This window comes from Onychomys torridus, chromosome 2 (assembly GCF_903995425.1).
Source record: "Onychomys torridus chromosome 2, mOncTor1.1, whole genome shotgun sequence".
Taxonomy (NCBI): Eukaryota; Metazoa; Chordata; class Mammalia; order Rodentia; family Cricetidae; genus Onychomys; species Onychomys torridus.
Window position 1 is genome coordinate 20,290,937 of NC_050444.1, and position 14,490 is coordinate 20,305,426.

Below are 14,490 nucleotides of genomic sequence, written 5' to 3' on the forward strand. Positions count from 1 at the left end.
ACTTCAAAGACCTACAGAATATGGCATTTAAAATACTTTTAAAATTTAGACTTTCTGGACAGTGAGACATGTCTGCTCCTGGCAGCACCAATTTACTTCAGAGAGGAAGATGGGCATTGAAAACACTTCATATGGAATTTATCTTCACCTTGGCAAAAATAGCTATTTGGGCAAGAAACTGTTCTTGCCTGGACTGCTTAATGGACTGGACATGCAGGACCCACAGAAAGGTGACCACTAAACTTTGCTTGAAAAAATGGTCCTTCAGGTTGCTGCTTCACAAAGGAAACTGCCAGACATTCTGTAGGACACTGAGAGAAATGACTGAGAGACTCTAGCCCTGTGGGCTGAAGACAAATGCCCCAACATTACAAAGGAACATTAGGTGACTGTTCAGGCTGCCAGCTGTCTCTGTCTACCCTGCAAGACTCCCGAAAGTTGCTTGCGTCCTTCTCCTGGTTCTCAGGTAATATTATATCCTTCTGAGGTCTTTGATGTGGTTGAAGACTAGATAGTTATAATTTCCTCAATTATGATAAAAGATAAGTTAGATATAAAACCTTAGACTCACAAATGTAAGATAGATAGGATATCTTCTTTAATATTGTAACTGTAATTCTTGCTTGATAATTGTTTTGTTATATGTAATTGTACTATGTAAAAGTTAAAACCTTCCTTTTTTTAAAAAAAAAAGAAAAGGGGAAGTGCTGTGGTTATCACTCTGTGTAAATAAAGTTCTGATTGGCCAGTGGCCAGGCAGGAAGTATAGGCGGGACAAGAGAGAAGAGAATTCTGGGAAGTAGAAGGCTGGAGAGACACCGCCAGCCGCCGCCATGAGAAGCAACATGTAAAGACACTGGTAAGCCACAAGCCATGTGGCAAAGAATAAATTAACAGAAATGGGTTAATTTAAGATAGAAGAAGCAGATAACAAGAAGCCTGCCACGGCCATACAGTTTGTAAACAATGTAAGTTTCTGTGTGCTTTCTTGGTTGGGTCTGAGCGACTGTGGGACTGGCGGGTAAGAGAGATTTGTCCTGACTGGGCCAGGCAGGAAAACTCTAACTACACAATATATCACCACAAATCTTGTTTTACAAGTCATGAACAATTCCATATACTCTTTATTTAATGAATACCACCAAGAGAGATACAACACTTAGTCAAAAATGCATACTCTTCTGGGGCTGGAAAGATGTTCAACAATACTTGCTTTCATCATCAACTCACAATCTCCTTTCTCTACCCATTTCTTATAAGTTCACATTATTTTGTATAAGTCGGGTCTACAAGATAATCCAAATATTAGCATTAAAGTAGAATACAGAACAGACATAATATTTTAATATATAAAAGTAAAAATGATTCATCAAAGAATAGGAACATGAAAATAAACATGTATACATTGTAAGAAAACCATAAAAATCAAAACATGAGCTAGCAAACTTCAATATAATAGATACTAATGAATGGTACACAGACAAATATAGGATGAAACATTTTGCTGGTGGGAGTATAAACTTGTATAGCCACTACAGAAATCAGTGTTGAGGTGCCTCAGAAAAATGGGAATCAATCTACCTCAAGATTCAGGTGTCTCACTTTGGGGTATATAGCCAAGGACTCTCCATCCTACCACAGAGATACTTGCTCAACCATGTTCAATGTTGTACTATTCATAATAGCTAGAACCTGGAAACAACCTAGAACTGTTCCCAGAACAGAAGAATGGAAAAGGAAAATGTGGTATATTTACACAACAGAGTAAATTAATGGAAATAAAAAATATTCCAAGTGAGGTAATCCAGACCCATAAAAATAAATATGGTATATATTTGTTTATATGTTGATATTCGTTATTAAGTAAATGATAACTAAGCTACAATCCACAGACCCAGAAATGTTAGGTATAGAAGATAGGGCCAGGGGAGGAACACATGAATCTCCTTGGGAAAGAAAAATTTTATGGATGGACTTGGGGCAGGATGGACAACACATGGGGATCACGTGTTGAAGAAGGGAATGCTTGTAGAGACGTATAATTGAGGGGCATTTGGGGATGGTTTGGAAACCTTGTGCAGTGGAATCTTCGTAAAATATATAAAGGCAATCCTAGTAATGATTTCAAATAATAGGAGAGACAGCCCCAATTAGTCATCATTTGTCACCAAAGAAGCTTTTGGGTCTGGGTGAGATAGATCCAACTGACTTGTTGGCTAAAGAGGGTCCATGGAAAGAATGCAGGCTGATGCTGGGACAGAGTTGCTCTCTGCAAACTAACAGCAGAGTCCCATTGCTGAAAGCAACACCTACAGAACTCACTGAACATGGAAAGGTCATGCTGGTACCAACATAGACCCTTCACCCTCATGTTCTAGTATCTTTGGTACTGGATACTCTATAGACCACCAAAAGAAAAAATGTATACACCACACAGCCATGAAGCCTTTGATCTACAATGCTGTCCTGTCTGCAAAATATGCAATGGTGAAACAAAGATTGTGGAATAGCAAATAGATGTCTAATTTGACTGAAAGCCCATTCTATGAGTTGGAACCCATGTCCAACACTGCTTGGCCAATTAAGGACCTGAGACTAAACAGGTTAGGCACCTAGAATAAAACCAAATCCTACTGTCCTCCTAGGAAAAAAAAATTAGCAATAAGATGACTCCTAATGGTATTATGCTATAGTCATAGGAGAACTTGTCAATGAATCTGCTTAAGTTCAGGTTACATATTCCAAAACAATTTCAATTTCAGTGTGCTGAATTTCATTTTTACATTAGTTTTCAGTCCTTGACATACTACTAAGGTCTGTTTATGATGGAGGCCACTCAGTCTATTCTATCTTCTGACTCAGTTTCAAAATACTTTTTAAAATCTTAACAAAGAAAAGATATGTGCTTGTATGAATCTGAGCTTAAATTTGAAATAACATTATGGAAATCCAATTAGGATTTCCTTATTCTATATGACCCTATAATTCCTTCTATGCCTTTAATTAAAAGAAGTGGAGGCATCAATTACTACATTGCCCTTATATTTTTGAGCTGTGTCAACCTACTGGACAAACAAGATGAAAACACACAAAAAGGTAGAAAATTCTCAGACACTCTGGTGTTACTTTAAATTTGAGTTTTCTGCAGTCTATCTATGGATTTTGACTTCTCACAATACCCTCTGTATGCCTTCTCTCCATAGTGGAGAGACTCTGTGACTATGAGAAAGAAGCATTACTTTTGATAACTAAAATTTAGTAAAAAACATAATATCCCTAAGTGGTAGAACCAATTATTTATCCATGTTAATAAAATGAATTTGGATACTATTATCATTATAATTATTTAATCTGTTCCTTTTCCTTTATCATAAATTATTAACTCATTAGCCATCAAATTAAACATATATTCCTCCCCAAAATAATCAGGTAATAATAACCTTGAATATTTTTATCTTAATAATTCAGTTTCTATTTGAATAATGAATAAAGTAATACATAACCATGGCTACCAGAAAAATCATAATTATTTGATTATTTTGATTAAAGTTAAAATTATGTAAACAACTTACATGATGTGATAATTGTTGAGTTAACTTTTTTTCCTGTTGAAAGATGCAAGTTTTCCTTTTGAAACTATACATAGTACTATCAACTTTGAGAAAGACTGAGTAAATATTTAGAAAGGAATAAAAATGAGAGTAAGATGAGGAGATGGTTTCAGTGAGATGAATACCCAGAAACATGCCAGATGTTGAGAACTACAGGGAACTTTGCTAAAGGCACTGCAGTAAGTATCACAAAGTAGGATCAGTGACATATTTAATGAGTCTCAGTATCCTTGAAACAAAACACACACACACACACACACACACACACACACTTTGCAGAACAACTGTTCTTGTCATTATCATCTAAAATAGCACTCCATTTGCCTTAATCTGAATGACTTCAGAAATGAAATCCACACCTAGGTCTTATATGCAAGGTTCACATGAGCTCTGATATTTCAAGATATAATGTTCTCCAATTAGTCAATGCTCTCACACCAAACACAATTCAATCAAACTCAGAGCAATGTGATTTGGATAGGAACAGCTGTTAGTTACCATGGACTTAATTAGCATGGACTTCAGAGGGTCTGAAACAGTAGCCTTCATGTTTTCACCTTGTTTCATGCACTCTCATGGGTTCTCAAGCACACACAGTAACAGAAAGTCAACTTGCTTTCAACATTCATGTTATTATTTATATTTTATCTTAATATTTTGTATATAATATGTATTGTTACTTTAAAGGACATTTTAAGAAGTTTCAGGTGTGAACATGTTAACAATAGTCTAAACAGAAAAACTTTTGGCTAAACCTCAGTTGATGATATTTAACTAAAAATAAATGTCAGTTTTTCCTCATTATTACTTCTTAGTACTATTGTTAACTTATGAAAAATAGTAATAAGGCAAGGCTGTCTTCAGCTTGAGACAGTAAGTTTTCTGACAAACTAGAGACTATACTTGGTGAAACCATTGGAATTCAACCAAGGATTCTAAAAGTTACTTTAAATTTTCTTTTTGGACCAAAACACATTTTTTTTAATAATGCAAAGATGATTCCATAAAAAATTTCTCTGTACTTGCAGAGGTTTTGTACAAACTTTTAAGGAATCTTAGAAACTGTATGTCTGATAATCATGTGAAATATCCTAATTTGGACCTAAGAAAGGCCTATAGGACAGATAGTATAACTTAGATGATCATGTTAGTTACTCTATGTGAAGACTTGGTTACTTAGTTTTTAAGTAAGCAAATTTGGAAATTATGTTATTTTTAGTAGTTTAATAGCTAAGGAATTACTAACCAATCAAATGTCAATTAGAAACTGGAAAAGTTGCATCTACCACATTCATTGTGAGGGGACTAACCAGTCCACCTACTGGCTCCACAGGCCATGGCTTGTTCTGAATGTCACCAGCTAGGGAAGGGAGAACACTCAAGATCACAGATTCTGGACCAAACCCACTGCCTTGGATGTTCTTCTCCTTCCACTGCCTCAGTGCTGCTGGTAACTGTCAAACAGGAACGAAGTGGATGTCAGACATGCATTATAGTGTTCGTACTAGGGAAGCCGGAAAGCCAGGAAGCCAGGGAAGACATGAACAGGCTTCTCCAGAAAGGACTTCATTATTAGTTGGTATGGGATCCTGTGCTTTTCTATACAATTTTCCAGAAAACTTCCTGAAAAACCTATTTATTAACACATGAACATGAAATTTCAGAAGGCTAATTGAAAAGAAATTCCTTAATTCTCCCAACATCTTCATGATTCTTCTTAAACTTTCATAGTAAATTTTTCATATTTATCTATGAAAGCTGAGTGTAAATTTTGTGTTCTGTTACAGATCTGATTTTTGATCAAAAAATAAGCAGATCACTTTTCTTGAATGTAAAAGTATCCTGATTAAATTTTTAATACTTTAAAAATGTCATTTTGTTTTTTCTGGTATATTTTAGTGAATATAAAATTCTATACTGAAAACAAAATGTGTTATCAGTGTCATAGAAATCAACTCACATTGCTTTCAAAGTATTCTCTGTGTTCCTTTTGTTCCTTCTCAGATAGTAAACACTTTCAACAAGAGCCTAATGACTTGAGAGTCAACTACAGAAAGTTTTCCTCTGGCCTTCACATGTGCAACACACATAAACACACACACACACACACACACACACACACACACACTTATGTGTGCACTGCTAATAAATAAATAAAATACATACAAATAAATTTAGTCATGTAAACAATAATCATCACAATGAAAATTAGAACATAAGTATACAATCTTTGCAGAAAAAAATTGAGAAAAGGAAATAATTAGTATTTGAGAAATGTATGATTTAACACTGCTAAAATGCTTATCATTCATTTCATAGTATTTCATAGATTTAAGGCTGTACTCATCAAAATACACATGATATTTTTAATAAAGATATAAAGTACAACCTAAATTCACATGGAAACTCAAAGAACCCCAAGTACCAAAGCCACCTCTACATATTGACAGGCAAGAAGGAAAAAAATCAGTTTTCATGTCAGCAGCTAATAGCTCTTCAACAAGGTTAGTGTGTGTGTGTGTGTGTGTGTGTGTGTGTGTGTGTGTGTGTGTGTATACATCAAAGAAAGTATAAATCACTTGTAACTGCTGCAGGTTTAACTAGATATTCATAAGTAGATAAATGATTACTATCTCTCACTTCTTAAATCCATCAACTAAAAATAGATAAAAAACCGAAATGAAAAATCTGAGATGACAGTAAGAAAATATTGGAGGAACATTATCAGCACTGTAAGAGCAATGATTTGTAATATAAGCCCTCAAAGAAAAAGAAAAAGGAATAGAAAATTAAGATTATATAAAACTAGAAAGCTCTACCCAGGAGACAATCCACAGAGTAATGAGACAATCTATTCAATAAGAGAAAATACCAGTGAACTAACATTTGCCAAGGAGTTCACATCCAAACATGGTGATAATCTAAAAAGTACTCAGCAACAAAAATATGGATGCAACTAAATAATCTAAAACTGCTCTAAAATAGACGTCATTTAAAGGAGTTATACAAATGAACAAGTTTAGAAAAAGGTGCTCAATCACACTAATCAAAATGGCGAGACTCTACATAAGTTCAGTTACACAATAAGAAAAACAGCATTGCCAGTCAGGATGCAGAGAAAGGTAGCTTCCATACTCTATAGAATAAATGTAAACTAGTATAGCATAATAAAAAACCACATACAAGGTTCAAAATAAAACTGAACCTTCCAGCTTTCTCGCTAAATTACATATGCAGAGAACAAATTATAGCTGTGCATATAAATCTCTCTCCTCTCTCTGTCTTTCTGTCTCTCTGTCTCTCTGTCTTTCTGTCTCTCTGTCTCTGTCTCTCTCTCTGTCTCTCTCTCTCTCTCTCTCTCTCTCTCTCTCTCTCTCTCGTGTGTGTGTGTGTGTGTGTGTGTGTGTGTGTGTGTGTGTGTGTGTAGCAGTAACAATCAAAGAAAATGAAGCAATCATCTTGAGAAGAGGCTCCTTATATGGTTTCAAGGGAGGACAGCTAGGAAGGGATGAAGGAAGACAGGAAAGTGATATAAATCTATTTGAATTTAAAACATTTTTCCAAATTATTCATTTATCACTAACAATACTTCAATTACTACTCATGAATCTCATTTCTATCCCAAACAATGCTAACTGTTCTATTTCCCTTTTTTGTTTGTTTGTTTTCGATGAAGACAGTGATAAAGAAAAACATCCTGGGGAGGAAAGAGTTTATTTGATCTTACAGCTTGTAGTTCATAACAAAGGGAAGTCAGGGCAGACAGGAATGGAAGCAGAGGCCATTGAGAGACACTGCTTCCTGGTTTGCTCTCCCTGGCTTGCTCATTCAGCTTTTGAATCTAACCCAAGGCCACCTGCCTAGAGTTGACACTGCCCACAGTGGGCTATAACCTCCTATAAGTATTATTAATCAAAAGTGACCATAGAGTTGCCTACAGGCCAATTTGAAACACTTTCCCAATTGAAGTTTTCTCTTCTTTTTATGACTCTGGCTTGTGTCAAATTGACAAAAAAAGAGAGAGAAAAGACAAAACAAACAAACAAACAAACAAACAAACAAAAAACCACCACACCACTAACCAGCACAGTTACCAAATAATCTTCTTGAGTTTAGTCTTCTCACCCAGAACAAAATGAAGTAAAAGAATCTTTCTTGGTATACATGAGCAATATTAGCATATTCATGTTTAGAGAACAAGTCTGTAATATAAAAATGGATGTATGGAGAATGATTTCAAAGTTTTAATAATTTCAAGATTATAGGCAACTTTGAATCATTTATTGGAAAAAAAATGAAGCCTACCAATTACTTACAAAGTATGCTACAAATTGGTCATGTCTCCAACTAGAAAGTGATCAATATAGAGGTCATTCCATGCACTGTATGAAGATCAAATTGATGTAGACAAAACATTATGTTCTGTCTTTTTGAGAAAACAGATTCAGAACTTTTATTGGGCTGAGTGGATTAGTGAGTAGCAGACCACTGCTTTGATGAGCATGGCTGGAGAAGTAAGGGAGGAGGAATCACTTCTATAAAGTGTTGCACTTTCTCCTCATGCCACAAGGTCATAAAGATGGCAGACCTGGGGAAGAGCTGTCATTGTGGCAGTGATTGGATGACTTTGGGGCCATTTGCCTAACGATCTAAAATCATTAGGCAGGACTAAGTGGGCTTTTTAGGATTCCATGAGTCTACAATGATGAAATCAGAAACTTTGGAAAGTATCAATTTTTTCCCTTCTGACTTCATTGTAAGGCAAAGGCTAAAAAGAAGCCAAAACTGCAAGAGGTAAGGGAACAATTCTGGAGTCCAAGCTAAAGGTAAAAAAACCCTGTTCAAGGAAGGGGCCTAAATTATATTCTCTAATTACATTGAAAACCTTGATGCAGAACTGAATTTTGAATAAGTGGACTATTGGACTTCCTTTGAGATTCAACTCATTTTTCTTGAGTGGATAAAGTGACTAATCCAGCTCTTTGTCAGCCTATTACAGAAATGAATCCTAGCAACAAAGGAATATAATATAAAATATGAATAACTATTTTTAATTCCATCATTCAATTGAAAATTATCAGCCATAGAGACAATCATGACTAACAGAAAACAGAGAATGAATAGATATTTTTATGTACAATGTCCAGATATTAACAATAGATTAATACAATAAGGAATATAAAATAACTTTAAATAATATACAAATTTCTAGAGGAAAAGATGAACTATAAGACATTAATAGTATTATAAATTTTTGGAGTTTTATGACTGGAAATCAAAAAACCAAAACAGAACAAGTTAAAAATCATAGAAGATAGAATTAGCAAATTGGGAGAAAGAAAAATTAATTACTCTAAAGTGAAGGAGAGATAAAGACAATAAGAAACACATAAAGGTATGTAGGAAAAAGGATGCTATAAATGAAAAATTTTCACCTATATTCCCATGGAACTCAAAATGAGAGAATACAATGAAACAGAAACAATATTTGAAATATACTAGCTATGAACCTCTAAAACCAAATGAAGTTTACAAGCTCATAGATTTAGAAGGATAAAACTGGAGCAGCATACAAAAATAAAACCAGAAGCATGTGCATGTACAGCGAAATAAAACTATTGAAAAGCAAAGATTCAGATGAAGTCCCACTGCTAGGCAAGGAACTACAAGCAACTAGTAAGTACTGGAAGGAGGATTAGTGTCTCCCAAGGATGAGCCCTGAATCCATATATATATATAAACAACACGAAAGAACTCAGTGGATTTTATTACATATTTATACATATTATGTAACAGTATTAATTAGATAAAAAGAGACTCTCAGTGAGAGTAAGTGAAAATGGAAGTGGCAGAATGGAGCCAACATAGGAACATTTTTAGAAGAAAAGGAAGGGGATGTAATGTAACTATATTTTGATTAAATTTTTGAAATTATAAATGATTTTTTTAAAATCTGAAAATTTATCACAGTAGGTGATTTTGCGGATATCACCAAATTAATTTATTCTAATATTTAAATGCCAATTCAAAAGAGAATTGTCAAGATAACAATAAAGAGGAGCTATGTAGGAGTATTGACTGGGCCAAAAAGTAAACATAGTAAAGTTAAGGCTCAGTAGCCATCAGCATGAGGATAAACAAATACAACAGAACTCCAAGGCTTTTCTATCTAAGCATTTGATTTCTAATAATTGTGGCAGTGCAGTTCAGTGGGTACAACAGGAGAATTATTCAGAAAGATCTTCAGATCACACCACAGACAATAGTCTATAGCCAATTCCAGATCAATGGACAGGTAAAAATGTAAAGCAATTAGGGTTACACCTTGGAAATTTGCCTTAGAGTGAGCATGTGAGTTTACAGAATTATCCTCTTCATGTCAGCACTACATTTGGCAATATACCTCCAGCTATCATGCAGGCAAACTGAGCTATGTATAGAGTTCATTTTGTTAAGTAAAAATACTTTCATGTCTTGAAAAAAATGCTCATCAGCACAAATGAAGTGCATAAAACTTATAAATGTGTGGTATTTAGATGTATGATTTGCTCACTTAATTTTGACTGTGCTAGAATAGAGTCAACAAAATGATGCTAGCTTTTGCAAAATACTGGAATAGAAGCCCCAAGGAATGGAAAATTCAGAGCAGCTTGGTAACTGTCATAAAAGAGAGTAGTGATAAAGACAGAGTTTAAAATGAGTGCATCATCATTAACACGTTGCCATAGTAAACGATTCTGTTTTATTTTCTTGTGTTTTGCACAGATGTGTCTGGCTTAGTGTTCGGAATACAGGCTTATTGCCACAAAATTAGATGATGGATTTGGCACAATTTTGTACTCAGCATTTAACAACAATCTATCCAAATAGCAATCATTAGTAAACAATCCAAGATTTAGAGGGTGAAGGATACTTACTTCAAACCTGACCCTGCAAACCACTTGAAATATTTTTAATTAGAAACTTATAATTCCTTCTCTGGAAAAACTTCCAACCTAGGATTTCCTCCTTGCTTTAAACTATTTTTTTCTTTCAGATGTCTGTTCCTCCTAATACATCACATGCTCCATTTTGCCTGGACTAATGGGAAGCATAATCCAGATTGCATTCCCAGATAGACAGTCAGTCCTTTCAAGCCCTTCCTAATATCACCAACATGTGTAAAAAGAACTTTCAATATTTTTTACATTAAAAAAAAAGACTGTCCTGAGTGAACCATTAAGGGGTTAGGGAGAAATCTGGAGCTAGGGAAATCCCCAGGAACTCTCAAGGATGTACCCAGATAAGACTCATAACAATGGTGGAGAGGGTGCTTGAACTAGCCTTCCCCTGCACTCAGATTGATATTTAACCCAATTGTCATCATAAAACCTACATCCAGTGATTGATGGAAGAAGATGCAGAGACCCACCGTAAAGCACTTGGCCAAACTCCTGGAGTTCAGGTGAAGAGAGGAAGGGGGAATTATAGAAGAGTGGTCAGAATCACGATGGGAAAAACCTCAGAGACAGCTGACCCGAGCTAATAGGAGCTCAGGGACTTGGGACTGGCAGCTGGGGAGCCTGCATGGGATCACACTAGGCCCTCTGTATGTGGTGACAGTTGTGTGGCTTGATGTGTTTGTAGGTCCCCTGGCAATACAACCAGATACATGACCTGGCTTTTTAGAGTCCATTTCTTAAGGTGCAATGCCTTACTCAACCATGATGAAGGGGGAAAGAGCTTGGTCTTATGTTGACTACCAAGACAGTCAACAGCCTGTGTTGACTACTCAGGGAGGAGTTATCCCTTATGAGGAATGGATGGAAGTGGGTTGGGGGAAGGTGGGAGGAAGTGGGAACAGGGGTTGGTATATAAAATGGAAAAAAATTAAAGAAAATAAAACAAAAAGTAAACTGTGTTCCTTCTCCCATTTACATAACTATTTATAGGTATAATAATGTATTATTGTATGATACAAACACAGAATTATATAAATATTGGGTTTGTTGTTGTTGTTGTTGTTGTTTAGGAGATAGCAGCATCTAAGATTACCTATGATGCCCAGGGCACTACTGACTCCTGACTGAATGAAGTTCCACTCCCAAATAAGGAAACTCTTCCTCACATCCCCTTTGAAAGGGCACTTCCTATTCCAGGCTGAAGCCACAGCTGTAAAGAACATCATCCCCACTCTGTTATAGATTTGACTCTTTCTATTCAGTCAGACAAAGCTGCACACATTCTTGGAATATGCAGTTATCATTGGTAATAAGAAGTATCATCAAAGCCTGTAAAGTCTCATCTTATAATGCAACTCTTGAAGGAAGTGATATCCCTATTAGTATCATAGCTTGTTATTGGGAAAATATGAAGAGGACAATATTCTCATCTTATCACACTATTTTGACATAACCCAGAATTAATTGAACATTTCACTTCAATTTTCAAACCCCAGAGAAATTCTCAAAATGTAATACAAATTTTACTTCCTTGAAGGGAAAAGCAAAGAAATTTACTTTTCCATCAAAGTTTGGTTTTGAAAGGGTTTAGCTTGTGTCTAGGTCCAACTATAATCTAACACCTAAAGTATCAGAAAGTATCATACAAAATTAACGAAAACTTCATTAGGAGAGAGAAAGGGAGGCTGTCACTTAGCACAACTCTATAGAAGCCAAGATTTAAAAAGTCACTTTAGAAAATAAGTGTATTTCAACGTGCTGATTTGTGACCCGGACCAGTCCTTATAAGCTGCTGGGTTTGTATTGTCCTAACCACATAATATTGATGGTTTTATGAAGTGGGAATATTGTTAACACATGTTGGAAATTGTCAAGGACAATAAAAACATAGATGATTACTTAAAAAAAAAAAAGTCACTTTAGGTGTTGCTAGTCCTCAAAGACCTTGGACAGCTAAGCCATCAAAATCATTTCCTCCTTCCGTTGACTTCTCTACCATTTTCTTATATCACATTTATGGAACATAATATTTGTCACAAATTACATATGGTAGCTCCATGCATGTTGCCTTAAGGATTTGGGTTCTGGTTTCTTTTCAAGAGGATCAATGTTGTTAGTGCAAACAGGCTCCTCTAGGTCCCTCTGGACTGCTACTGACTTCAGATTCTCTATATGTTTCAGAGTAACACATGAGATAGTTAATACTCTGATATGAACTATGCCTCTATGCCTTTTATAACCACATTACAAATACAATTTTATACAGATTGACAAATGTTTTATAAATACACACATATACATATATATAATGTTATTTACATGAACTATGTAAACTAAAGTTAAAATGCCAAAAGAAGTCAACCACATATTTTTTTAATTATATTTGTGCTTTCATTTTACATATCAGCCATGGGTTCCCCTGTCCTCCCCCCTCCCAACCCCATCCCTGCCTTACCCCCCAGACCTTCCCCTCCATTCCCATCTCCTTCAGGGCCAAGACTCCCCTGGGGATTCAGCTCAACCTGGTAGATTCAGTACGGGCAGGTCCAGTTCCCTTCCCCCAGAATGATAAAAGTGTCCCTGCATATGCCCCAGCTCCAAACAGCCAGCTCATGCACTAAGGACAGGTCAGGGTACTACTGCCTGGGTGCCTCTCAAACAGTTCAAGCTATTCAATTGTCTCACTTATCCAGAGGACCTGATCCAGTTGGGGGCTCCACAGCTTTTGGTTCATAAATCATGTGCTTCCATTAGTTTGGCTATTTGTCCCTGTGCATTATCCAATCTTTGTCTCAACAATTCACACTCTTATAGTCCTTCTGCTTTCTGGTCAGTTGGAGTCCTGGAGCTCCACCTGGGGCCTGGCCAAGGATCTCTGCATCCACTTCCATCAGTTATTGGATGAGAGTTCCAGCATGACAGTTAGGGTGTTTGGCCATCTGATCACCAGACTAGGTCAGATCAGGCTTTCTCTCGACCACTGCCAGTAGTCTACAGAGGATATATCATTGTGGATTTCTGGGGACCTCTCTAGCACTTTGCTTCTTCCTGTTCTCATGTGGTATTCATTAATCATGGTCTGTTATCTTTGAAGTATCTGTTTAAATGTTTGTAATCTGGGGATGGAGATGGCTTTGTGGGTAAGAACACAGACTGTTCTCCCAGATGACCAGGGTTCAATTCCCAGCACCCACATGGCAGCTCACAATTGTGACTCCAGTTCCAGGGGAGCTTACACCATCACATAGGAATGCAGACAAAATACCAGTGTACAGAAAATATAAATAAAATTTTAAAAATCTACAATCTTTCTTGAAAATATTAAAAAAAACTTTAAGAAAGACTACCTACACACAGTGGTGTTAAGGTTGTTCATAATAGATTTGCTGCCCAAATATAAATGCTATAAAATGTTACCACAGAAAAAGCCAGACATATAAGTGGATGAATCACTACATTTTTTTAAAAAGTTTCCAATCATGCTGTTTCCTAAATAATTTGCCACATTTTAATCACTTCAGTGGGAAGGTACAAGGCATTAGAACGTCTTAAATAATTATCAACATCTAGTCTCTGCAACTTACGATATTTACTACAGTATGAACATTTTTCTTACTTCTGTCAGATGGCCAAAAGTTGGTTTTGCTGTTTGAATCATAAGTTCCTTGGTCACTGGGTCCAATGCTGTAGAAAAATTAGATAAATAATAATAACATAATTAAAATAAATTTAAAAAATAATGAAAGTCAACTTATTCATCCTTTTAATATATAAAAATAAAAGACATAATTTGATTTTCTTTAATAATAAAATTGATTTATTGATTCATCCCAAATCACATTCAAGAAAACCACATCATCCTGTACAACTGAAGCAAAATGATTCAGTCTAATTGTCACAGCACACACATTCATAATCAAAAATTAATATCATTTCTG

General features: G+C 35.7%; 1 protein-coding gene across 1 annotated transcript in view; it reads right to left on the reverse strand.

The window, feature by feature from the left end:
• Positions 1-14,490, reverse strand: part of Cnbd1 (cyclic nucleotide binding domain containing 1) — a 362,101-nt gene that overhangs the window by 30,919 nt on the left and 316,692 nt on the right. The window contains exon 11 of the mRNA XM_036179374.1: positions 14,169-14,236. Within this exon, the coding sequence (XP_036035267.1) occupies positions 14,169-14,236 (68 nt within the window). The remainder of the gene's footprint in view (positions 1-14,168; positions 14,237-14,490) is intronic.